This window comes from Callionymus lyra, chromosome 5 (genome assembly GCF_982586985.1).
Source record: "Callionymus lyra chromosome 5, fCalLyr1.hap1.1, whole genome shotgun sequence".
Lineage (NCBI taxonomy): Eukaryota > Metazoa > Chordata > Actinopteri > Syngnathiformes > Callionymidae > Callionymus > Callionymus lyra.
Window position 1 is genome coordinate 29042767 of NC_141822.1, and position 27579 is coordinate 29070345.

The 27579-nt window shown below is 41.0% G+C and overlaps 1 protein-coding gene across 8 annotated transcripts; it reads right to left on the reverse strand.

Moving 5' to 3' along the window:
- Window positions 1–142: 142 nt before the first annotated feature.
- On the reverse strand, window positions 143–26062 carry LOC148080152 (mitogen-activated protein kinase kinase kinase kinase 4-like). Of its 8 annotated transcripts, XM_087791744.1 has the most exons (32): window positions 25809–26062; window positions 25420–25485; window positions 18483–18539; window positions 15527–15652; window positions 15146–15256; window positions 14976–15066; window positions 14420–14550; window positions 14296–14350; window positions 14143–14221; window positions 12998–13173; window positions 12809–12881; window positions 12510–12720; window positions 12274–12435; window positions 12024–12110; window positions 11284–11733; window positions 10265–10414; window positions 8957–9235; window positions 8077–8177; window positions 7864–8000; window positions 7626–7720; window positions 6568–6746; window positions 6239–6368; window positions 5777–6049; window positions 4978–5095; window positions 3977–4144; window positions 3768–3911; window positions 3554–3688; window positions 3385–3485; window positions 2369–2518; window positions 2131–2290; window positions 1929–2068; window positions 143–1847 (listed from the first exon to the last, which is right to left on the reverse strand). In XM_087791744.1, the coding sequence occupies exons 1-32, from the start codon at window positions 25863–25865 to the stop codon at window positions 1764–1766; spliced, it is 4476 nt and encodes a 1491-aa protein (XP_087647870.1). In that variant the 5' UTR covers window positions 25866–26062; the 3' UTR covers window positions 143–1763. The 8 variants fall into 8 exon arrangements, with proteins under 8 accessions (XP_087647870.1, XP_087647873.1, XP_087647876.1 ...); XM_087791747.1 differs by lacking the exon at window positions 11284–11733 and having other exon boundaries at window positions 6239–6347; window positions 7876–8000; XM_087791750.1 differs by lacking the exon at window positions 11284–11733 and having other exon boundaries at window positions 3977–4141; window positions 7876–8000.
- Window positions 26063–27579: the final 1517 nt, after the last annotated feature.

Genomic DNA, 27579 nt, shown 5'->3' on the forward strand with positions numbered 1-27579 from the left:
AATTAAGGCCATAATATAACTACCCTGATGACAATGACACCTTCAAGAATATTTTCAATAATGTCTCATCCATTGATACCACACCAATTCATTTTTTATCAATTGTTTCTAATTCAAAGTGAAATTAATAATGAAACCAACGTGTAAATTACTTCTGAGTTTATTCGATGGAAAAAAGACCTTCAGGAAAATACAGTAATTCCCATAGTACACACAGAGAACATAAATTAGAAGCAGAGAGATGTCTGAGGGTAAGTACACCTTTCTGCCACCCGTGTGGTAGAAAACATTTGTTCCACGCTGCCACACAGTCTGGGGATGAGAGCAGTTGGTTATTCCTGTACACAAACATCTAAATGAGAGTACAAAAAGAAAGGGGGAATAATACAAAATACAAAAAAAAACAAGCAACTGCCCTTATAATAAACCTTAAATATTTCAATTGGTTAGACAAAACAATGACTTCTGTAAACATTTTCAACATAGGGTGTGCATTTAAAAAACAACCACCGCAGTCGCTTCCGAAAGCTGACGTGATTAAACTCTTGACCGAAAAGTTAGAAATATGAGACAGGAGTGGTCTGAAGGATTGGTCAGTAAAAGGCACCGCCTCTAACGTTAAAGCCGAGTGATACGGAGAAAGTTGTGAACAAGTTGTGGTCAGGCGAGTAATAATACTCTGGCATTGCGCTGTGGTTGGGATGTGTATCTGGACAGTTTGTTAGGTGCCTGAAAATATAAATATTTATTTGTAAAAGAGGTCCAATGAATCACATGAAATATTTTGAAGTGTTCCTTCAGACGCCTTTACACGTTCCTTCTATTGCAGACTGTAATAATTATAATAATAAGGCAACCAGATGGCTGAACATCTGTCCCACATCTCCAGCAGCTGGACCCAAATCTTCAGTGAGAGATTGAACTACTTTCTGTTCCTGCCCACTGGCTTTGAATCTCCAATTCACAGTTTATCCTTCCTTTACTACTGACTGGAAAACAAAAGCTACGACGAATGTAAATTATGGCCCCAATGTGTTCTTTTAAAATTATTCTTTGTGTTTTGCTTTTACATTTTATCATCAGAGTTGATTATTAAAATAAGGCCAGAGAAAAGTGACGTAAATAAAAACGGACCTTCACTGTTAAAATGTTTTGATTCTTTCCGTTTTATTTATTAATCCATGTGCAGCATGGAGTTATACAGTGTACAAAAAAACGTATAGTTTTGTCGGTGACACTTCAACTAAGAACCTGTGTTCAGGTTGTTGGGGTGTTATTACCCTGTTTTGGACAGAAACATCAAGATTTAAAGAGCAAAAAAGGCCAGAAACGGATGTACACGTCAGGTGCAGACGCGAGTGTTTAGTTGACGTGGAACTCGAGGTGGGGATTTTTACCTGAACTAAACACAGCAACAAACAGCTAGGACCCACAGGAGGTGCCGCACGTACAGTATTTCGTTAAAAACCTTCAGTCATTCACATGCGCAGTTGCCCTGACTCTCACTCACACATTTACACGACGCAACTATGACAAAGATCCTCCTATGACGGGAAACACCCGAGCATAGTTTAAGAGGCGACGTAAAATCCTGGCAACTTAACTAGCACTCTTAGTGACACACAGAACGCCCCTGCTGCTCAGACCACCCCTCGCTACTGGTCATGGTTACTGGGCAGCGGAGAGCGGGCCCCGGTCAAATCCACAATGGTCATCTGTTGGTCACTAGGTAGTCGAAACGGTGCATTGGGGGAGGATCCAGGCTACCAGCTCATGAGAGAGGTGCGACCGAGAGTCATGAAGTAGACCTGGCTGGCTCCGCCCTGACGCACTGAAGCAAAGAACACCTGGTGGAACAAACAGAAAACATGGTTGGTGTCTGCGAGATAATTCCAAAGTCCAGTGATCGTCTTTATTAAGGAGCGAACCTTGTCGTTGCGCTCGCAGAGAAACTTTAGTCGCTGCGCTCTCTTGTGCATGAAGACGCCGTCCAAGTGTCCCGTCTCCACGGAGCGGATCTCGATGGCCTTTTCACCCCAGCCCATGATCTGGTTCGACCTAATGTAGGCTGCAGAGGGACAGGGTCAGACCCTGAACTTTATTTTACCGCTCAAGACCGCAGACACTCACCCACTGAAGTCGGCATCTCTCCCCACTGCAGCACCACGTCTTTGGTGATGCGGCCGTAGGTGTTGACATAGACGCCCTCGTCCTCGTAGCACACCAGCAGCTCAATCCCATCCGTGTTAGGCAGTATGATGATGGCGTGGCACTGGATGTGGGTTTGGATCTGGGGAGAGAGCAAGGGGGGTTGAGACAGAAGGTCTGGCTGACCACCAGTCCAAGTCTTGGTCGGACGCCGACTTACATGTGTGGGCAGGTAGATGTCGTAGACGGCACCAGAGTCCACGTCCACAGCATGGAACCCTGAGCAGGAGCCGTATATGACCTTTAGCCTTTGACCTTCTTCCACAGTCAGGTCCACCAGCAGAGGCTTGTGCACCAGGTCGCCAAAAGACTAGGGAGAAACGTTGTTATCTACTTGAGAACAAACTCATGGTCCGGGGGGTCAAATCAAGTTCACCAAGTCATTTTATGTGGCCTGACAGATGGTTGGCTCTAAATAAAAGTACATTCATGTTCATGTTCAACACACTTCATCTTATACAGAGACTAAGTTGAAGGACGTTATTTTTTCTTGGCAAGTGGAGGACAAATAATAATAAGATATACAGTGGTTCCTCGTTTATCACAAGGTTTACATTTGTCACTTGTTTAAATCAACAACCATTTATTAAACCACATATTAATTTCTTATGTATTTAACAATTCCTTTTAGTTGAACTTGCAAACTCAACATTGCATCCATCTCAACAAGGCTTTCAGTATCAGGGATCTGAGGAGCTCCCACAACACACTTTGGACATAGTAACAGATGTAGTATTTAGATACAGTATTGTGACCCGTATCAGCCTTCACTAAATAAAGCAGTGTGAAGAAAAGGATCATGGGAGTTCACCATTTTGGGTGCGGTAATAAGTTCCCACTACCAAGTTCTGTGGTCATATAGTCAAGTTTATCTGCTGTTAACGTTTGTAACTCCTGTTAAGAATGAAGAGGAGCTTGGCTGTTTCTGACTGCAGCTTGCTTCCAAAGATTTAAATATTCAGTACCACAACAAAACCGTGTGGAAGGTAAACTGCGATATAGCGACGGACCACTGCATTGAGCCTCCGAAGAAAAAAAAAAAAAAAAAATCACAGTCAGACTCAAACTTATTGTTACATTGAGAGTTTGGTAAATATACATTTTGTTCAGCAATCATGACGGCTGAAGGATTTTGGCCTTTTGTGTGATCGAGGACCAGAAAGACATGAGACTCACCTTAAAGGCCATGAACTTGTGGTAGGGCTTCGGGGCCCAGGCGTAGACCTCCACAGCGTTCTTCAGAGCCAGCACCAAGAACTTGATCCTCTCATATTTGACTATAACAAATTTTAAAAAAATCAGCATCGACTCCTCATCCATCCTGGAGTTGACCAGCACCACTCACCAACTTTGTAGTGGACGCAGCCCTCCAGGTCGCCCACGTTGACCCAGCCTTGTTTTTTCTCAACCTCAGGATCATTGTGCAAAATCTTGTTTCGGAGCCACGAAAGGTAGTAGACACGCAGCTTGTTCTTTTTGCCTGCAGATGGACGTGATGACCAAACCGTCAGACGACTGGGATTCACTCAAACCTGGACAAGTGTGAGTCAGACTTGTACCTGAAATGGTCACCAGAACATTCAGGCCTTCCAGGACGTCCATCTGCTGGATGCGTCGTCGGTTGATCAGCGGGTAAACTTTACCCTGACCGCTCCGATCCAGCAGCATCAGGCCACTCTCTGTCCCCACGAGCAAGTTCACTCCTGCAGCACCAACTCAGTTAATTTCCTTTATCTGTAATAACGGCCTTCACTTTCTCTCCACATACCCCAGAGAGCAGCACACAGGATCTCAGAGTTGAACCTCTTCTTGTATTTGCGGATCTCTGGCGTGTCGCTGGGTGGACGAGTGTTAACTGGGTTAACGTTGACTACAGAGCCTTTGCGTGAGGCGTCAGACCTCAGTGGATCAGCTAAGCGACCATCTTGGAACGCTGCTAAAGAAGGAAGCAGAGAAATGAGTAAACATCATTCTGTTGAGCATTCAGACAACATCCTCCCCTAAAGTATTGTACGAAGCTACGAGTTTTGTCAGTTTCGATATATAGTTTTCATCTAAAAACTGCTTCAACCGGACACTTTCTTCAATCACTGGCTTGCCTTAAGGAAATGGTTTTCAACTTTAGGGTCGTGGGGATGCTTTCAGTGGGTTACTGTTAGAGCAAAAAAATAACGGTAAACATGATTTTTGAGAGAATATCGTTTCTTTCTTTGCACTGATCAAGACGGACTTATTGTGGCAGCATCAGCCTGTGAATATTTAGAACCTTATTTACTGTAAAGAATTTCCAAATGAAAATGACTTTGTCCCACAACAATTTAACAAATTGGTTTACAATCCCATGACAGTCCTTTCCTAAAATGTTTCCTTTCCTTTTTTACCTTCTGATAAATGACTAATCATTTTTTTTTTTTTTTTTTTATTTTGAACATAAAATTACTATATTTTAAAACAACACAAAGATGCAAAAATAAATGCAAACGAAATAGCAGTGTCCAATAAGAGATAAGAGTATAATATAAGCTTATAGGACTTTACCCCTTCTTATCTATTAATAATTATATAATTAAAATGTAATTTCTAATGAATAATATCACCAATATCCACAGTGGATATTATACATAATTGGTAGTAATTGTATAACTATTAGCAACAGTGTTAAGTATTATAATAAAGACTAACTAAAGTCAACACAACTCCTCCTCAACTACATAACTCCAAGATTTCTTTCCTGAATCGTTTTTTTTTAAATATTATTGTCTGTCTTACCCATGTTGTTGAGGGAGCTGCCACTGGATGGAGAGATCTGGAGGAGACGTGGGTCGATAAAAGGAGTGAAGGAGGAAGAGGACTTGTGTTTGGAGATTGAGTTGCTCTCGGACTGGCTCTGTTTGAGAAACGTGAAAGATGAATGGTTAACACAGTCTAAAAGGCTTAGAGGGATAAATACTAATAATGAAAACGATAATTAAACAGAAATCACTAGCAACACCATAGTTTTATTTTAATCTAACTAAAACAGATTTATGACATTGTTCCAAATAGAAAATCAGAAGAATTCCCTGAAAACACTTGAGTGTTAATCTGTGAAACGTTAATGATTGAAGGATTTAAAGTGAAGACAATGTTACAGTTGTGAATACAGTGTAGAACATAAGGTTAGCAAAGAACTAAAACATGCAAAAGAAAAGAAAAGTGAGAACAATCTAGAAGGAAAGTTATTTGTTAGGACCGTTGGTTAATTGTTTTTTTCCTTGTCATGCTCCTTTTCTACCACCCGGTGGCGCCAGATTGAGCAGCCACACAAAGTCAGTGCAGGTAACGCAGGAGGAAGTGGAGTCGACCAGCCAGGCCAGAAGTGTTAGCGATGAGCCAGAGTGAAGCAGAGAGTTGGCAGAGAAACTGGAGCATGGACACAGGACTGGAAAGCAGCGTTCAGACTTGGAGGTGCCAAAAAGTTGTTTTGTCAAATGTTAATGTGAACTATCTCTTTTGCTGACAGCACGTCGAAGCCTGAGCGCTCTCCGCCGGTCCACAGTCGTGGCACTGCAATGGAAGGGCAACGTACCTCTATGGCCATGAACTGGTCCAGGGGGGTCTGTGGGGACATGGCAGGGCTGGGGTGGCTTGGTGTGGAGGGGAATGAGGAGGTGGAGGAGGAGGAAAGCATGGTGGTGGAGGAGGATGGGGAGTGGTGGCTCTGCTGGATAAGGTCGGGTAGGTGGTGAATGCGGCTGGTAAAGCCGTTTTTCTCTTGAAAGCCGTGGCCAGGGGGTTGGGGCTGGCTGTTACCAGCCGGGGAAGAGGACATATTGACCAGTCGTTTTATGTCAATGGTGCTCTGGAAGCAAGAACAGGCACACTTTGGTGTAGAGAGCACGACTGGCTCCTTTAAACGCTGCTCTCAAGACTCCCCCCTCAACCTCAACAGGTCACAACATTCACTGTCAATGACCGAATCTTACAAGGAGCCATGAGAATAACGCGATGGCGGTGAATGAATCAAAGATCATCATCACTCTTTTTTTACCTGTCTGATGACAAGGGTGCCATCCTTGGAGGGCGTGGTGGCTTGGTCGCTCTCTGAGTCTTCCACTAGCATCGTCTTTGCCGACTCCGTCTCGCCATTACTCACCCTCCTGCGGAAGCCATGAGGATATCTGACGCACACAACCAGACAGATGTTAAAACCATGGATCAACTGTCCTGAACAGAATTTTAACATTTAAATGATCACCTTCAAAACAGAACTAACTCAGACTTCTTTGTTTTTGTTGTTGTTTTTTTTACAAATAAACATATTTTATTCACTTTCTCATTCTGTTTATCATGTCAATATCACACTTAAAATCAACTTACCCAGCTCTGGAGTCCTCAGCGCCTGAAGTTGACTCTTCTCCTGCCTCCTGATCCACCTCCTCATCATCCTCCTCATCAGTGGTACCTGACTCCTCACTGGACGAGGAGTAGTCGGTCACTTTGTGCGGAGGTCTGACGTCGTCCACAGCACGGAGCTCCTTGGCTAGAGCGGTCAGGTCCTAAAATAAATGTAGACAACCAATGATGATCCAGACCACACACAGAGATGTTAACTCTACCCTCTACACCAGTGGTCCCAAACCCCCGGTCCAGGGACTGGTACTGATATCAGGTCATGGAAAATAAAATAAAAATGTATATATATATATATATATATATATATATATATATATATATATATACTGTTTTGGGTTGTATATAACTGTCTGTGAGGCATTGATTTTGAAAAGAAATAACTGATTTTCTGAGTTACTCTTGACAAGTAAAGACACTTGTTTCAGTAAAGTTGATTCAATAAATTAGCTTGTAAAATAGATTAAAATACAAACATGGGAACACCTTGATGCTGAGCTAATGCATTTATTATTTTCATGGACTAATGCCATTTTATTTATTTCTATTGGTCGGCCCATGAATATAATGCAAACACTCAACTGGTCCATGGGACAAAAAAGGTTGGGGACCCCCACTTTAAACAATGCTGCCAACAATTCAAACGTGCATGTACTTGTGCCGACATTGGCATCCAAGGTGTGGAAAAAACAGCAGGAATTTCAAGGCTTAAAATCAGTGTGTAAGCATTCAAGTGTGTAAACTGGTTCCATTCAAGGAACTGCTAGAAAGTGCAAAACAAGTTTATTATATGAAGGAATCAAAGAAAAGCAAAACCAGGCATATTACTGCATTTTAGGATGAAGTAAAGAAGGTGCGGGCAAAGTGGGGTTTGAGGCAATCTGAAATGTTCTTACCATATCAGCCTAAGAGGTTCCCCAAAACCCGATTGCACACATCACATGACATTTAATTAGAAAAAAGAGTGAAAGGTTTCCCCTTTAATCAGAACCTCAAATATGAACTTTGACAATAATCAGACTTACAGAAGGTCTGGTCGGTCGGGCTTGATTCTTGTCGTCAGTCTTCTTTGGAGCGTTTTCCAGCCGCTGGTGTGGTGATCCTTCGGATTTGGAAGAAGCTTAAAGGAGGACGGGAAGTTTAAGCGTTAGCAAAGGATTCTTTTTAAAGTGAAATATTATTCTGAAGCCAAAAATGTCAACATGTGAAAGTAGTCAATGATTTTTCACAAATGCGCAGTAGAGTTAGTGAAGTGTACACTACCAGGGGACTCACAGCGAGGCCGGAATCGGTCTCCAGGACTGGCCTGGGAGCTGGAGTTAGAGCCCGAGGAGCTGCCACTGCCGGGTCGAGGTTGGAGCTTCTCCACGCGGTCCCACAGGGGGCGCTGTTCCACATTTCTGTAAGTCACAAAGAATTTAAATTTGTGAATTCAAGAACCAATCACCCAATTATTTTCCAGGTCTCTCCACTTACACTCCAGCATTCCTCTGTCCTCCCTGGCTGCCAGGCTGAGAGGGAAGTGGGGACTCACGTCGTGGCAAAACAGGAGACCTGGATGTCGTTCTGACTGGGACCTAGAAAAGAGATTCCAACGTTTAAACATTTAGACACACTTGCTTACCAGACTTCAACATAAATGTGCTTCAACTTGCTACTCAGTTGTGCAGCAATGATCGACTAAAAAACCACTTCTAAGGGGCAGCTTCAGCTTGAGTTTACTGGTCGCTTTATGTGTGATTCATGTAAAAATTATCTGAGGCATTTCAAATAAATCATTCAACCTTTGTGTTCATAATGATCATTAAGAGTTCAAAAGACAAATACTTCCAGTTCACGTTAGAGTGCTTAAAAACATAACGACAATAAAAGAGGAGGAACGTTGTAGCTTGTGGCAAACCAAATGAATACTAGAGTACTTCCAGACAGCTATATTTGTACATTAAAGGATGTAGCATGCTTATTTTAGGTTCCTTCAATGTATCACTTTAGTCGTTTTCAACTTAAAACATGCAAATGAAAGGACCAGATGATCATCTTTGGTTAGTTGGACTGGAACATCAAAATGTTACAAATGTTATCTCTGTGGAAAAGGTACTTTCAGACATCGGATGAATATATGATTTTAATCTTTGATATACATGAGGAAGCACCAAGACCAAAAATAACAAACCATATACCAAAAAAAGAGTCACAATTGCATAACATGGACCTTATCAGTTGAAACAAATATGTCATGGAACAATTTTGAAGGGAAACAAGATACTTCTTGCAAACGTATAGACATTAAAGGACAAACAGGATGTGGTGAATGTGGTGATGAACATGCAGGAAAGATCGAAGGGAGGGGCCTTACCTTGGGAGGAACCTCTTCACCAGCCGCCTGGTGATCGGTTCTCTGTTGGGCCTGAGGATGATGCAAGGGAGGTTGGGGATCATTGCGTGCAGGTGAAGGGTGGTGAAGATGGTGGTGATGGTGGGGGTCCTGGGAACGCAGCTGGAGCTGTGCAAAGTTAGCGGTGACGTTGCTGGACTCGCTGAAGGACTGAGAGCGAGCGACTGGAGGAGGAGGAGGAGGAGGAGAGGGGGCGGCGCTGTTGCTACTCTTTAGAGCGGCCAGGTGAGACCACTGGACCTTTTAAGGGTGAGGTAGAGGAAGTAGGGGTAGGGAAACAAACAGACAACACAAGTGAGACACGAGGGAGGATGTGTGTGGCTTACAAACGTGCACTCTGATACCCATGCAGAAACACAAACACCAAACAAAGTCAAAAATGTTCATCCTGGTGCTGCAAAGACTGTTGAATATTCACCAAAGAGTTATATTCAAATGTATAAATACATGGTTCAGTTTATAACTTGATTCAACTGTAGTCCGTCCATTCCATTGGTCCCCAAACCACCGCTCTGGCAGCCGGTCCCTGAGTCATTGGTTACCATATTAATACTTTTCTTTTCTATTGATTAATACCATCTGAAAAGGTGTCATTTTGAATAAGGACCAGAATTTCTCTGAAAGAACATCAGCCTGCGAGTTTTGACAAGTTTACTTATAAGAATAAATTGGTAACTATTAAATTTGAGTAAAATAAACTCCATTCATAGTCCTCTTTAGACATAAATAATGCTTTAAAACAAATTCACCATTGTCGGCATTCAAGCAAATATACATAGATGCAAATACACAGACAACTGTAACCAGTCCAAAGCTAACGGTTATGTTGAGATGTATTATTCATGCACTTTCATTTCTGCCCGTCATGCTATTTGTTTGTGTTCATTTGTTCAGTAATTTTTTATCTGAAGGTCGGTCCCTGATTTAATGTGGACATTAAGCCGGTCTGTGGTACAAAGAAGGTTGTTCCATTTAATATTTTGTGTTGTCCAAAAAAAAAAAAAGAAATCACCACCTTACATTCATAAAAGCTGGAACAAAACAGTGATTCTCCGTTCTCCATACACAACATGCAAAACAACGAGGACATTTATTATCACATGTTTCCTTTTTTGTTTTGTTTTTTAAAACGAAAAACAAACATAAAATAGAAAAAATAAATGGCCAATTGTGAATGAAAATTACCTCCAAAATATAAGAAAAATAAATGATTGGGTATGTTGAGGTTGAAACGCAATTTTAAATGACAAACAGGGAGGGAGGATTTACCTGAGGCTCCATTGGCCGGTGCATTGCTGATGCCTCAGAAGATCCACCATTGGAGAAGGGTTCATTAGATCGGGGAGGCAGGGGGGGCTGCTTGGGAGGAGGAGCAGTCTGAGGGGAGCCCTGTATGTTCTTACGGTAGCGCTCGTCGGCCTGGGATGAGGGAAGGGTTCAGGTGAGGACAGGTGGTAAATCGATGGATACTTCACGAGACTGAGTATACTAGACAGTATTGTGTCGTTAATGTTCATGCTTGAAGCCACGCAGGCGTTAAACTGTGTGCACATTCAGAGACTTCTTGAAAGTCCACAGACAATGTTAAAGACACGGAAGTGTTCGCTGCAAGTTAGTTTGGACCTCCAAAGTTATCATGCACCCTTAACTGGGTCTTGATTCAGAGACAAGATCAGAGATAGATCGGCCCATTCTAACAAGTCTGCTGTGCCATATCCTCATACAGAAGTATGTCATCAGCAAGTAACGCACATGAATGACCTTAATTAAGAATAATTGGCAAAATTTGGCGGATTTCCCAACTGGCTATTGGCATAACAAACGTCCTTGGGTTTAACAGTGTTGGTTACAAAACAGGGTAAAATTGTGTTTTTTTATTTTAAAAAAAAGTTGATAAAAAGTGTAGAGTGAACCTGATGGTAGTGAGCTTTTAAGATAACAGACCGGAGTGCCCAAAAAGCAAAAGAACAAGTTCACATGGCTGGTTGCTAGTAGCAACAAGTCCCTCAGTGCAGACATCCTCCACTTATCTCATCAAAAGAATCCTTATGAGACGGGCCTGCAAATAAGAAGCTCATTCTCTGAGAAAGGCAGTCGCAAAAACATACCCAGGAGACGTGACGTTTTCAGTGACCAATGGAATTGAAACCAGATAATTAAGTGAAGCAAGGTGTTAAAAAGTTCTCTTCATTCTCTCAGTGTGTCAAGACAGTATCTCCTTCAATCCTGAGCAAGAGGAAGCCAGAAAGAGCAGCCAGCAGAGCAGCCAGAGCCAAGAAGAGGTTCACCTCTTTCATAGACTGAGGAGGATGTTTGACAGGCTGAGGAACTTTATCAGATGCCAAATCCTCCGCCTGGGTAGGATTAGAGTCAGTCAGAGAGGAACTCAGCGAGTTCTTGCTGCTCTCATCGGACCCGTTCTCGTCTGATGCGTCAGTCTTGAGTCTATTGGCATCAGAGGAAGTCGTCCAGGAGTCTTTGGAGGACTCGCGAGTGCAACTTGCTTTCAGGGAATCGCCCTCATGAGGAGCCTGAGGAGGTGCGGGTGAAGTTTGGGGTCGGTCAGGGGGCAGGGTGGAGGTCTTAGAGGGTTTGCTATTGTCTGAGAGGAGTTTGTCCTTGTCTGAAGGAGGTTTGGAGTCACGCTGAAGAGACAGCTGGTAAACCTGTTCCAGTTGCAGGCGCTTGTGAAGCCGCTCTGCCTTGCGCTGCTCCTCCAGCTCCCGCCACTTAAACTCCTATTGAAGAATGTTGATTCATGCTGAAAAACTTCAACCGTCATCACGGCAGAGTCCTTATGTCTCAAAAACAAAGTTATACGAGCAGAAAAACAGAACCGCTGGGATGACCGCCCCTGTTGGCTGAATATGAAAGCCTCTTTTACAAACATTCTATCATGATGACACCGAGTGCAGCGATTTCTCAAAGAGCTCATTTGATCCACAGCAGTAAACACAATCGTACACATGACTTATTATGTACAGGTACAAGCAGTGAAAGTGTTGAGTGTTAAATGTGTGAGACTGACCAGCAGCATGGCCTGTTCACGCAGTAGCTGCTCCTGCAGCATCTCTAAGTGTCGCTGCTCCTCCTCCAACTGCCGGCGGATGTATTCCTGCAAACGAAAACCTTAATGTGGGTTTGTCTTTCTAGGGCCGTTCAAGTAAAGTTTAGTTTATGTATTGCATTGTTGATGTGAAAAACAGTTCTTGTCACAGGTATCTTTGATGGATTCTGGTGAATAAAACTTGAAAAGGAAACATTGCGCATGAACCAACCTGCTCACGGTCATTTCTTCTCTTCTCATCCTCAGCACGCCGGCGCTCCTCCTCCTCCTTGCGTCTACGATCCATCTCCTCGATGCGTCTCTTGTCCTCCTGCTCACGGCGGCGCTGCTCTCGCTCCTGTTGCCGCCTCATCTCACGCTCACGTCTTTGTTGCTACGAACAGAAGCGGTTGATAAACGATGAGAGATCAGAACTGACTTTGATATCAAGATCGCAAAGAACCAGACCTCCTCTAGTCGCCGTCGCTGCTCTTTCTGCTGCTCAATACGCTTCTGCCTCTCAGCCAGTAGTTGGCGCTTGTACTCCTCCTGCTCTCGAAGCTGCTGCTCCTGGAGAAGCTGCTGGCGACGAAGAGCCTCCGAACGCTCCTTGTTCTCCTGCTGCAGGCGGATGAAGTCCCGGCGCAGAGTTGACTCACCGGGTACGTTGACGATAGAGCTGCACAAAAGCAACATTATTATTGGACCAATTAAATATGTGATTCATAGACATGTTTTGGATTTTAAAGCCTTAAACAATTATGTACCTGGGCTCCCCTTCCTGCTCTGGAGGATCTTCCTCTTCCTCCTCACTGCCACTGTACTCATACTCAGTCTCGTCTGAGAAGAAGATACACCAATTACTTTCAAAATAAAATAGGCTGCACCCCAAGATTAAGATGTTATAAAAGCAGCAGTGCTGCTCTTCATGAGGGATTTTTGGGAGATAAACGCACCTTTCTCTCCCCTTTTCTTTTTTGTGCGGTCGATGTGGTCCTTCAGCTGAATGCGGACCTGCCTCTCGTTGGGTTGATCGCGGATGAAGGGATGTTTCAGCAGCTGATCAGTCGGCGGCCTCTGCGTGTAGTTCTTCACCAGACAGCCCTCGATGAAACTGAAGAACTTTTTGGACCTTTGGGATTTAGGTGAAGCAGAGCAAAACAAGGTTTGACAGATGTTGACATGGGGCTAAAAAAGAAGTATTCCCAGCTGGAAATATCTTATTTAGGCCTTACTCACTTACTCACCACTGACAGAATAACAACCACATATCTTTGGATATTACTGTTTGGTGTGTTACTGCATGTTGGAACCGATAAATATACGTTTCCATTCCGTTTTTCATCTCCTCTTGCTATCACAACAACGGCTTCTACAATCACATCTTGAGCCCCAAGAATGAAAATAATATAATCATAGTGTTTCCAACCGTCCATGAAGCTGGTTACATTGTAAAATAACTAGGGGTGTAATCGGGCAGTTAATAGTGTAGGCCAAAACTATTTCTTCCCCCCAGCATCGAAAATGTGCTTAAGCGACACCCACTGAAAACTTTTTCTGGAGATGAAATCTATTACTATAACCACACCAACTCTGCTGTGATTAGTCAAGCATGGAGGTTTGTCACAGCGCATCATCGATCCCAGAAGTTTCAACCTCCAGGGAAATACATTGTATAAAAAAAAAAGCTCGGCATGATTACAACTGGCTGGAGGAGTATGACACCATAATGGGCTTTACTGTCTTGTCTACAGATATTTTCAGACGGGGAAGACTTATAAAATCTATCATTATCATTGTGTATGAATATAAATGGTATATTCCATTTATATTTCTTTAAATTGGCCGATATATGTCATTTAAGGGGTGGATCAGCAGGAAGTCAAAAATGCTTATGATGGCTAAGTTATTGTGCAGCCCTAAACAAATCCCTAACTTCTTTCACAGACAAGTGAGTAGATCTTATTCTTGCCCACACAAATAGGCAAAACAGGAATGAGGAAAAACATTTTTGACTCCAAACACGCAACTGGCCGTTTTGGACAGAAGTAACAGTAGTAAAGGAGAATTAAAAAACAGATGACTACTGAAGGGAGCTTACCATTTTTTCGACTTGAGCCTAGGAGGCGGGTTTCTTGGAATAAGAAAAAGGGCACGCATCGGATGCATGTCACAAAGTGCTGCAATGAAACAAATATGCAACATAAGACAGCTGAAACTGTGGTCACTCAAGGCGGACGACCGTGGCACTTACGTGGAGCTCCCTCAGCCATTTCTATGGCAGTGATACCACATGACCACAGATCGCTCTAAGGGAGAGTAAAGAGAGTTATGGTATCACTTAAAGTGTCCAATCTTAAGGGAATAGTTGGTCTTACTCTGTAGTCATATGTAGCATCCGGGTTCTCATCGCAAGCAATGACCTCGGGTGCCATCCAATATGGTGTTCCAATGAAAGTGTTTCTCCTTCCAACCGTTCTATCCAGCTGGGCACTAACACCAAAGTCCACTGAAGAGAAAGAGTCACCGGTTAGTGAATGCTTGTTGGTCCTGAGAATACAGTTACATATGATTTTTCATTTTTCGTGAATATGATTACTTTCAATACAAACAACTAAGAGAAAAATGTCTGTTGATATGATAAATGTGTGCCCCATTAACTTTTACACTCCTTAACACCTCCAAAGAGCACTACGCTGCGTTCAATTAACTCAAAATAGATAAAAATAAAAATAATCAAATTATGTTTTAAGACCACTACAAAGTAAGTCATATTTTCTGAAATGTGTCATAGTTAAAGCCGATTTGATTTTTGTATCATTGTGATATCCTACATTTAAAAGTTTCTAAAAAGATGATTTAGAGAGAAAAATTCAGAGTAAAATTTCTGTCAGGAAGCAAAATCTTTGAAGAAAATTGTGAGACAATACATACCTAATTTGACTTCTGCATTCTCCGTCAGCAGCACGTTCTGTCCCTTGATGTCACGGTGGATGACATGGTGGGCATGCAGGTGGGCCAGACCCTGCAAGGGCAAGAAGAAAACATGACTTAAGCGATAAATTGTTGACATGAAAAGGGAGAACAAATGCACGAGAACTCACCCTGAGGATTTCTCTGGAAATGTAAGCAATCCAGTCCTCCTTGAGCTGGTTCCCCTTGGTGTTCTTCACCAGGTCTGTGATGGATCCAGCTCCACAGAACTCCATCACCAACTAAGAGTGGAAGGGAGCAAAATTTAAAAGATAAGGTTGGCAATCATTAATGCGTTTTACCTCAAAATTATCACTGGTTTATTCACAAGACTTGAAGCATGAGCTTCCATTCTTGCTAATATACATTTTGTTTGTTCTACAAGCCAGTAGACAATAATGCTATAATGTTCTAATTCTTTTACAGGTAGTTTATAAAAGTGGGACACATAGCTTCATGAAACCATTTAGTAGCTGAAGAAAAACACATTTCTTCGAGACTGAAAGACTTACCCACAGCTGGTCGTCATGACCTGGAGGACTCTTTTTAATAAAAGCACCATAGTACGTAGCAATGTTTCTGTGGTGGGAATACTTCTTCAGCATATTGATCTCCAGTTTAATTTCCTCCTCTTCATCCTAAAACACAGACACACATACATCCAGGATTATAAAGTTGTGTATTCATCAACAAACCCTCCGCTTTAAACAGGTTGTCAAAATCGAATTACTAAAGGTTTTGTTTATGAATCATTCTGGAAGAGGAAACATGGAGGAGAAGTAGTCTGCTACTATGGAATCCTTTGTTCAGAGGTTAAGTATGCATGAGTAGGTCTCTGTCTGAGCAAATGAGGACACAATCACCATTTAAAATCATCAGATGACACCCGTGAAAGATGCAAGATAATCGAAAAAGGCATGACTGTTATCTTAATGTGTATATAACTAACAAAAACAAATGCTGGAAGTTGTTTTATTCGCCGTTAGAAAACTAAGTTTCAATAATGTGGTGTTAGAACTGAAGTGCCAATACAGACACATTTCAAGTGCTTAAATAAAACTATGTTTTGTCAAAAACATTGCTAAAAATATATACATATATATATATATATATATATACATATTAGGGGTGTAAGAAAATATCGATATAACGATATATCGCAACATTTTTATTCACGATACTGTATCGATATTCAATAGCACAGTATCGATGTTTTAAAAATATATATATTCTTGCGCTGACGTCACACGCCTGCAGTGAAGATTCGGCTACAAGATTCATAACAAAGAGAAATCTCGCTACAAGATTCATAACAACTAACGTTATTAAACATCTGAAGACGCATTACGACAAAGAATATGAGCAGATCGAAGAAACAAAACGAAGCAGTTAACTTTGCTGTTTTTCTCTAGAGACGAGAGAAACTTTCAGTCAAGGGAATGAAAGTCAACAATAACAAACATTCTTGTTAGTGTTAATGTTGACTTCATCATTGGAATCTGCAGCAATACAATAAATAAGCAGCAAAAAAGCAGCAGTCTACTTTGGTCAGTAAAAAGGTCAGAGCCAGTTGCAGCACTGACTCACCGCCTGTAGCCAATCACCACTTGACAAAGATCAACAGTGACACGCTAATTGAACCCATGCTGGGATCCGCCGGCCCTGCTCTGCTTTATGCTAGCCAAGTACAGTTGGAGGGGAGACGAGCAGACATAGGTGGACAGTTCTTATGCTTTACACATACACTACATAATCATGAGAGACAGTCTCTTTCACAGCCCTGGAGAGGCACAAAGGAAGGATGATGCCACAGACGACCTACAACTAAACGGCAGAAGGATGTCTATACATCCGACCAGACCTCTGCCGCATGACTCTATAGTTGACGTAAGCCTTTCTGTTGTCTGCAACAGTCCCCCCCGCCCCACCTTGTCTAGCGTTTCCCCCCCACCAGCTAACCATCTCTGCAGCTGTTGGATTATAACACACCCGACCGCAAAAAAAGCTCTCAGAGTTTTGGTCACATGGTGAAAAAAACGACAAGCTTGGTAATATGGGAATGTGTGTCAGAGACAATAACAAAATATAAGGGTTCAGTGTGACATCATTCCCTTGTCACAAGATGAATTATCAAATAGGGAATTTACACAGTGCACTAAACATGGTGAATCACAATCATGGCTGTTGAGAATTTATTTCTTCTCTGAATACGACTCAACATGTTTATCTTTCTTATATTCATTAACTGACGGATAATAAATCCACTTTGATACGTCTTTATTGACCGGTTTTTAACAGGAACTTTTTGTCTCACTGGAAAATGTTTGAAGAAAGAAAATATCATTATTGTTCTCTCTAGATCAAAGAAAGTAATGACGTACAAGTATTTTCTAACAAAACTTTTATAGAAAGAAACATTTTGGAAACGGGCCTAGTTTTTCTTTCAAAGGGTGGTTTGAAATTTGCATTTTAATTGTTCAAGTCGGAACAGTGCCGTTTCAATGGTGCGCTTCCTACCAGACACGCCTAGTGTCGGCTCTTACGGTTGAGCAACACTGCACGACAACAGGAGAGACAAGTGTGTAATCCTGAATCATCATGACACACTCTCGTGTGAGGAGTGGTGGTAGGAGTGCCAGTAAACTAGGTAACCTGCTCTTGTCAAAAACAAACAAACATCTCTATTAACTGTTTAATTCAAGTTTATGTAAAGTGTCTTCTCATAACGAAGACACTACAGTTTAAGTAAGACTATATTGGAGAAAATGGTTTCTCTTGAAAATCCTTGTATCTATGGTTACTTGTTAGAATGAGATTTGAGTTTGACCTGGTCAGTAATCTTAGGCCGGTGTTCATTTGAGGGTTAAAATATATTTCCACCAACGTGTTGACCAGTTGATGAGGGATCAGTGTGAAAAGGCATCTTGTCGAGTCGTTTGCAGTTAATAAATGAGGCAGGGGTGGTCGTAACAAAGGCAGCCATTTACTAGACTGTAATATGGTCATACATGAAGACATCTCAAGAATTCTGGCAAATGAATCCAAGAATTGTGCGTTAACAATTGTAGGAGGGAAACACGTTCTCCTTGGAATTCAGAAATCATGGATACAATCCATATTTAAGTCACTTGTGATGAATGCCGGTTGTCATGTTTAAATATTATGAAAATAATTTTCCAAAAAGACAAGAAGGCTGATTAGTATTCCACTGCAATGAAAGCCGACTGGGACATGCTCTCTTACAAAGATGAGAAACCAGTAAGTCTCTTGGAAACTAAGGCATGCATGTGTGATTTCAGCCAGCTATCTGATGTTGGACAGTTTGAGAGGCTAAATACGTTTCCCCTCTTCTGTTTTTTAAGCATTACCCGATATTCTTGTTTTAATCCCAACAAACTTCTTGAATTGACCTTCATGGCATGAAAGGTCAGAGCGGTTCTTAGCCGATATCATTTAAACTCGTCTTACCTCCGTGACATCCATGACTTTGATGGCAGCCAGCTGTCCAGTTTTGACATGTCGTCCCTGCGAAGAAAAATCATAGGTGAGTGTTTTTGTCAAGAGCAACAAGAACGCTGTGATTTGCTGAGAAGAAGTGGAGTTTTTACTAAAGACCGTCTTGCTGTGCACACTACAGATGGCATTTACTACATTAAGACATTTTACAAATAACTGATTTGACACAAAGTTCAGAGTACATCGTTGGTTTTATCTTAAGTTGAACTTAGCCTAGAACATTATCTTGTTGAGATATCTTGCTTGTGCTTATACGTGCGTCTTATCTTTTTTGTAATACGGATCCAAGATTAAATTGAAATGGAATCCATAAAAAGAAATTACATTCAGGATTTCTCATGAGAGATTGAACCTCATGTTCATCTTCAAGCTCACAGCACCAAGGAGTGAAAAGCCATACCAGATGAATCTCGCTTACAGATCCAGTTAAAATTATACAGATTTAAGGATGAGCTCATTATTCCCCAAGCTCAAGTCTTCCCAGCATTCACAGACTACTCTGCTGCCCCAGCACCCATTTGCCACTCCTTACATAAACAAAGGACAGAAATAGAGGCCTCTTTACAACCCCCTCCATCCAATCACCAAACCCTGGAGGAGCGAATAACATGTGACTTCTCTGTGAGACAAATCTGTTGGGGTATTTCCCCTCTCGCCGAGCATGAGCGCCGCTGAGCTGATAAAAATGAAGCATGTCTACAATGGAAAGTCACACATATGACACACATATGAACATCCACCGCCACAAAGTCCATCTTCAACAGAGCATTCCACAGTCAATTGAAACTGTATGGACTAGGACAATAAAAGCCATGCAGGCTTAGAGGCAATAGAAGCAGGGACACTAGTCTAATCCACTTACTAGGATCCCCAGATGATCTTATTCAAACAGCAACAACTTGAAAAACAGTGTTTACTTATTTATACTGTTAAGAGAAGGTAGAAAAAATATATGTATTTAAGAAGAATATCTCACTTTCATTACAAAGTTATAATGAGTATAGTTTACCTCACTTAGTTCCAATATAGAAATAAATGACAGATACTAGTGTGGAAAGATGATCATCATTTTAAAAATATATATATATATGGATGAGCTGAGTTTTCCTAACACTTGTTTGAGGTCTTCTTTGAAACAACTTAAGCCTGGTCTAAGTTATTATAAGTACTAGTTGTGTTTCCATCCTGATGGGAGACTTTATGGCTAATCACAGGAGTTCAGGGGTGTGGCCCTTAGGGGAGTAAACCAGGTTGCGGAGGAGTTATCCAAAGAGCTCAGCTATCACTCGGTCCTCCTTAGCTTCGATTTCCACTCCTCCATCCTCACTCCTCTTAAGCTTGGCCAGATGTGCTGCTGGCTGCTCTCCAGCCCGGCACTCAAATAAGGACAGACTAGAAGCCTTTACATACACAGACATAAAGTTGAGATCAAACTATGGTTAAAAAAAAAAGTGATCAGTTTATTATTAAATAGATTTTAGGAGTTGCCCGCGGTATAAAAACAACTGCTGTGGGGACGATAGCATCTCTGTTGCAACATGAGTCAGAAAGGTCCAGATGCCCTTTGTATTTAATGACATCACTGCGGTAGTAAGTGTTTAACCTTACGTTGCATATTTCCCCTTCTCCTTATCTCATTCCTGTGTCCTTCTTTATCACCACCAACGTACTCGCTACTGGGGAAGAGTAAGGCCAATGGAACTAAACCATAAGAACAATGACCACATTTTGAGGAGCAGTTTTTAAGCTCGGCCAGATAGTGATTCCTGTACACATCGACATAAAGCCCGTTTCCTCCTAGCAAAATGACCATGTTCTCCCAGGTCTCTGGAGCAACTCGTAGCTCAAGAAAACCTGTGAGGAATATGGGAAACAAGCATTTAACTTAATTCTTCTGTGATAACTTCCTCTGCTCTCCGAGTTCCAATTTGTAATTAGTTAAAAAATAAGATTGATAATATATTATCAAGTTTATAGGGGTTTGATACTTTGTTGTTTGTGGTCAAGGTGTTAAAATTGTATCATCCACGCTTTATTTATTTAATTATACGGTTCACAACTCTCAGTCAAATGCTTCTTATGTTTTATTCAAGGTTTGGCTATTGCACCAGAGAAGTTCCTCATCTTAAGTATTTAGATACAAAGAAATTATAAAATTATATTTATGATTATCTATTCAAAGTTCACGCAACAGTTCCACAGGGACCATGGGAAGCTGTGCCTTGACATTTGACCTTGTTGTTGGAGAGAAAAATCCATCTCAAGGGGCTAATGGGCACAAAAGAGTACAATTCTTGTCTCCCAAATTGGATGAGTCCACAGGAATGAGAAATGAACAGTCAGCAGTAAGTAGCAGCACATGACGTGGAGCCTGTGCCTTGCTCTGGGGGCTCTGGGATCTACCACTTCAGGCTGATGCTGCATACCAGCACACTGACCCCATTCACACACAAGTTCGGCCCTGCTGCTCCCTCTCGAGCACTCTCCTGGAGATGGTGTGGATAAGGATGGGATGGAAAACAACAGGCTAGCCGAGAGACACAAATGAAAACAGAGTTGTCTCAATAATTGGGATGTAAACCTAAAGCGTCTAATAAGGTATTATATAAACAGCACGATTTTTTTGTTCTTCACAAAAGCAGAATAAAGAACAAATGATTTGTCTTCGGCCATTAAGACAAGTAGTTCCACGAGGAGTTGAAACTGTCAAGTGGAGAAATTTGAGAGAAAGAACAGACAGCCTTGTGTTCCTCCACCGAGTGTCTCATCTCAACCACACTTGGGTGATAGACACGATTATACACTCAAAGTCGGGCGGGACAGACACAGCGTGTTTTGTTCACATGGCTCGACCAGTCAGGGGACGTTTCAGGTCTTGTGACATCCATTATGTAGTGGGTCACTGCGGGGAAGGCAACTGATGATAGTGAGAGCTAGTGTGTGTATGATAACATGAGGTTTTTTTTTTAAATATCACTTTTTTTTAATTATTAAATAAACCACTATCCTAGTATGGCTTAAAAGCCAGAAGAACAAAAGAGGGTTAAGGAGGTTAGACACAGCATGGGGCCCTGGCTACTGTCCAGAAAGAATGACACATTAAGCACAGACAAGTCTGACTCATCCACTCATTTATTTCACAGATGTTCCTCAACACAGATCAGCCACTACCAGAACAAAAAGTTATATAATGTTTGTATCTATGACAATGTATTGTTCTTTTGTTGTGCGAGTTGCTACAAAATGTCTTCTTTTATTCAACACAATAATTCCCTTTCAAGACTATCCAGGTGTTATCTTAAAAAAAAAGCAAAATGAACCAATTCAATCAAAAATAAATCTGTCTTTAATGTCAGGCTTAATTATTTTTACATATTTTGGCGGAGGTAAAACATACAGGATGGCTAATGGAGTCCAGTAGCAAAGAGATGCCCTTGACTTGACCCACATTTCTGTACAGAAAAAAATGGTTTTCTTAAGATGATGTGTTATAATGGATTGACAGATGTGGTGGGTTCAAGCTCAGTGGAACAAAAACAGGGTCTGCTGTTTGTTGACTATATATGGATTTTCTCAGTGCTCGAGGAATTCTCTTTGACATTCCAAGTGCAATTTAGGAGACCCTGCACATTTTCATGTTATTATCTCTCTTTTTCTCCAAATCCATATATACCTGAGATTGTGCTGTCAGCTAGCTGGTTCAGAAGATAAGAAGAAGGCCATGGAAGGTATCAGCCTGCTCCCAGAAAATGTAAAATGACAGTGTTTTCTCTGGACCATAAAAGAAAAAAGTCTCTTCACTCAACAACAAAACCTGTCCACGGTCTAAACTTTGGTTTTTGTTCATGCTTACTACTCCAGGAAGTTAAAAAAAACATAAAAATAATGCAATTTTTTTGGATTGTGTTGTGAAAAAAAATTATAATAACAAAAGACCTTATTCCCTACAGTAGGAAAACATGTTTCGTTCATACACTTTATGCTTAGGCTTCTTTAAACCTTGATAACCGTTTTATAACCACTAACACAAATGAGGCTTAATACAAGGAAGGAATTAAAGAAGCTGTGATTAATTATTTTGAGTCTTATTTACCTCATTGCAGGGTCATTGGGAACATAAAATATCTACAATGTAGGGTAACAATATGTCTATTATTATAAACATAACACTTGATGTGAGCAAAAGTTAATAAAAAATAATTTTGATTGTGACCATTTTGCAATAAATAGAAGTGCAACTGTGGTTTTATTATCCAAGTCCAAAATGAACTTATGGATCAGTCTTGCCAATGGAGGCTGCAGCATTAGCTGATTTAGCTCTAATATTCATAATGACTGTCAGTCAAAAGCCAGCCATGATGGTTCTCTGGCTCGACGCCATATTAATCAGCTTCCTGGAAAGTTAACCCCAGGAGAACGCAGGTGCAAAATTTGCATCCATTTTCGAGTATATAAGAAGACATTTTCCAATATTCTTGTATATTTGATATTCTTTATCGATTAAAACCTTATGTGGTTGATAGGCTATTGAAGGGAATCCAAGATACCTACTCTGAACCAGAGAAGAAATATAAGATGTCATCAGCAGAATCCAGCAGTTCAAGATGCTTTACTGTCAAAATAATATTTTAAGTGGCTGCTGCTCCCACCCATCCAATCTCAATAACGCTGACCACTCGATAAGATTTTTTCGATGCCTCTAGAAACGAACAATCATAACACTTGCCCGTCATGATTCAGAATGTGACTAATGTAAACCCAAGACCGTGGCAAGCCCCAAAAACAGGAAAGGATAGTGCGACAGTGTCACAATGAGTTATAACAAGACATTTATGACAGTAATTAATGTCATGAATTGAATTTGAGGTTGGCAGGTGCAAATCAAAATGTAAACTACTGTGTCCAATACAAAAAACAAACATAAAGCACAACGAAACTTACTATATCACTGGAACTACCGGCTTTCACATTTTAAAGAAGGTTAACCTTTTGTATCTGATATTTTGGTTAACTGCAGTGAATCTTCAAAGCTATAAATAAATATGACCAATAACAAATGCTCCTAAAAACAGAAGAAAAAACATTTTTGGGAGAAAACCTATCTTTGCACGCTTCCTAAAATGTATATTTGTGATAATGTGTTATTGAGCAAAATCAATACAATGTATATATTTTTGGACAGAATCATCTCCACCCTAGAAGAAAAAGAGCTAACAAAGCAGAAAAGGTTGCCTTAGAGGGGAAATAAACTCCCCCCAGTTAGTTGGGGGCTGTTGTGATTATTCAGTGTTTGAAACACTGCGCACAAACACCCCCTTTCTACACCACTAACTGACCAAGAGACAAAATGAGCTTTGTAAAAGTGGAAGGCAAGTTGCTGTGTGACTGAACAGCTGCTCCTCCTCTATGACTGCACATGCTCAGTGGCAACATGTTCTCAGTCCATCACTGATGGACAGCTGATCGTCCAGTTATCTTCAACAGCTTCTACCAGCACTAGCGACGACAATTAAAACTGTGCTGTCCTGAGTCTTTTGGTCAACTGCAGGCTAATCTCTCCACTTCAGACAGCACGCTTACAGAAATAGGATTGAATGGTGAATGGAGCAAGAGATTACCCAAAAGAAGGAGGGGAAGGCAATAATTCTTGTCAACATACAGCTGTTTTTAAACCCATCTGTTGAAGTGGTTGCCAGCACCAGCTCACCTCGTGAAGCATTGGCATGACACAGATGGGTTAACATCAGGGCGTGTCAATCATGAGCAGGTGAAGCTGTGCTAGCACTGCACAACTGTATCAAAACGCTGTAATCCAAACTCATGCTCAGCACAGCTGCTCAGCAGACCATGGTAAATTGGAAAAGGTCTCCCAAATGGCCAAAACCAATTTCATCCATGTCTCTGACCTTAAAGTGCACATTATTGCTTTTATTTAAATCTTCAATTGCATAACGTTGTACAATTATTCACAAATTGTTAAATGTTTCTACAATAACTTTATTTTGCAACCACAGACACACACACGTTTGACAATTAATGGAATTTATTTGGTATTTTCGGAACATTGCGACGAATAAAAATAAATCATAGATATATATAATAGGGCCAACATGGTGTGGGGGGAATGATTGCTGTGAGTTAGTCATAGTAGGAATTATTGATTTTACTTGACAATTCATTTTCCAAAAATAAATATTTAGTCAATAAATGTTTCACAGTCAAAAGCTACAATAAGTTTAGTACTTTTTTTTAAGTCAATTTATCAAAATAAGAAACAATAATAATAAGAATAATTTAATTCACACCTAAAATATGTATATTATTGGGATGAACTTCATTAAAATTTTCTTGCGAAATAAAAACAGAACAGGTTTGTACATTAATCTGTTTGGGGGCGGACAAGAACTGGTTTCTTGTCACACTATAGTTTTTCCCCTTGAATAAGAAATATAAGATGCCTTCAAACAGCTGCATCCTACGGTTCACTCAAAACAACGTGTACGGTGATATTAACTAACCTAGTTCCTGGTGTTGTAGTTTAAATCTTGAAAACGTTAAGCATGATCTAATGATAGGAAGAAATGTTGGGTTGTAGATCTCTTTTGCAACACTCTCCATACCTTCTATACCCAAATATTTATGTATGCAATTGACTGCTTAACAAATTGGAAAAAAACCCAAATGTAAAAACATTTTTTGCAGTAAAAATGTAAGAGTTTCTTTACTTGAACCTTTTTGAAAACACCAGGAGTTAAGATCGTATTCCCAACAACACAGATGGTAGATGGTGATGTTTGATCATTTAAAAACACAGATGTTTAAAAATCACAACATGTTTATACAACGAGCTGGAATGATACAAGTAAAAACAGAGAGGCCTTCAACCGACCTTGTATACTTGTCCATAGGTGCCATTTCCAACCACTTCCACCAGTTCGAATATCCCAGCTGGGTCCTGGAAATAAAAGCAGAAGGAAATATAGTGGTTAGAGGACGATGAGGACTAACTGGGTCCCATCATGGTGCGGGGTGAGCCAGCTGTTGCGCGCTGGTCTCCCTACATGCCAAACGCATCCCGAACAAAGGAAAAGCAGACAGTGGCAACACCTCGCCGAGGACCAGCGCTCCTAACTCAACAACAGCTCCCCTATCAATGGACATTCTAGCAGAATGGAAGCTGGACTCCTTCACCGGTCTTATGGAGATGAAATGCATCGAGTTACATCGAAGAAGGGAGTGAAAAACGGTTAAAAAACACACGGGCTCAGCAGCACTCACCCGCAATGAAGCCAAGTCTATGTCTACTAGACTTTTAGCTGGAGAGTCGTTCGCCATCTTTTTGAATAAAAAGCAAAGCTTTCCGAACGACTAGGGACACTGAGTCATTGGCGGTGACCCAGGAGGTGAAATCAGAGCAAACCCGTTAGATATTCCTCTCCGTGGGGTCCGCTAGTTGGCCGTGAATACCGAGGAATCTCTACTCCATGTTGAGGTGGCAGCAGCGGCTCAGTTAGCTCCCCGACTGTCTGCCTCTGCTGGAGTCAAGGCGAGACCGCCGTTTCCGCTGAGGACTTTCAAAATACAAGCACCGTGGTGGACGATATTAATCTCTTGACGACTCTAACCAAACGTCTTGTCTGTTTTTTGCAAAGAAGGAAGTATTTTAAAAGTAATTATTAATATAAAGGCAATTAATATTGTTAATGTCGGCGTCAATGGATGCGAATGCTGCAAATGCACTTCCTCATTGTGACCAAGCTTTAACCCTTATTTTGAAACACTGTACATCCCCCATTCCGGTTAACACTCCGCTCTTTGCTTGGGCTGAGCACAAACACAGGAAGCCGCTCTGCTTCCCGGAGAAAGAACTGGGCTGGGCCTCCGAGCCCAGCATGGATGGACTAATCCCTGCACATGTACGCGCGCACTCACACGCAGGGCATCTTTATCGACTTGCCCATGAGAGCCTCGACAGTCGATACTGTTAAGAATGGGTGTGGCCAGTCAGCAGATGAAGCCTTCAATATTAATAATCCACATGACCTTAATATTTCATCAACCTCTTCTTCTGAGTATGAAGGGATGGAAAGCAACATTGATAATCGCAGACTTAATTATCAATGTATATACATATTAAGTAATACACGATTATTGTTGTTGTTGTTGTTAGTATTATTGACTTTTTATATTTACCTACACTAAGATGGTCAGCACATCAAATCTCCAAATTATTATTATCATTGAACATCCAAATACTGCATCATGTGTTTGTGCTCCTAAATCCATCTATTGGTTATTACTTATTTAACCACTATTGAAGTGCATATTTGTATCACTTATAATAAAAAATATGTTTTCTTGTTTTTGCTCAACGGAGCCTAAATCTTAATGCACAGCGAAAATGTCAATCTATTATGTAACCTTTTAAAAGTAGGTCAAACAAAAACAAATGCTCTTGACCTGCAATACAGAGATCTATCACCTAGACATGGACTGTTTACAGCAAGCAAGGTCAAAGTACTGGCCACAATCTCCTCACCTATACTAAAGGAAGTAATGAAGTAATTATTATTTCTAAAGCTATTTTCACAGACCAGGGTCACTAGGTGCTTAAACAACAAAACAATATACCTGAAAATATAAAGAACACAGCATTTCGTATAATTGTGAAAAAGTACATAAATGTCAAATTAGCTATAGCCAAATCCATTCAGCTCAAAATAAGCTTTTAAGAGTCAAGGCTTTTTCCTAAAAAGTTTTTTCCTGCCTGTGAAGAAGTTCTTCATTTTGTGTTGAACTGTATGAAAATGTAGGAGCTTTTATTTTGAAGTTCTGAATTAGGTAACTCTTGATATGATGGTTCTGTTTAAATTAGGTATCCAGCTGATTTTCACTTGAATTTAATGAAGTGTTGCCCTATCTTAAAAAAATGTGGGAACTCCTAGAGCCCTCTGGGGCCTTATGTGACATTCATTCACAAGGTCAGAGTAAAAAAAACTGTGTTATCATTTTTCACAGCAAACCAATCTTTTGCAACCACTTCCTGTTT

Coding starts and splice junctions, on each gene's coding strand:
- LOC148080152 (XM_087791743.1), bottom strand. CDS start 25,865: ATGGCGAACGACTCTCCAGCTAAAAGTCTAGTAGACATAGACTTGGCT. Junction 6,369..6,567: donor GCTGAGGACTCCAGAGCTGG/GTAAGTTGATTT, acceptor TGTGTGCGTCAG/ATATCCTCATGGCTTCCGCA. Junction 3,689..3,767: donor TGTTCTGGTGACCATTTCAG/GTACAAGTCTGA, acceptor GTCCATCTGCAG/GCAAAAAGAACAAGCTGCGT.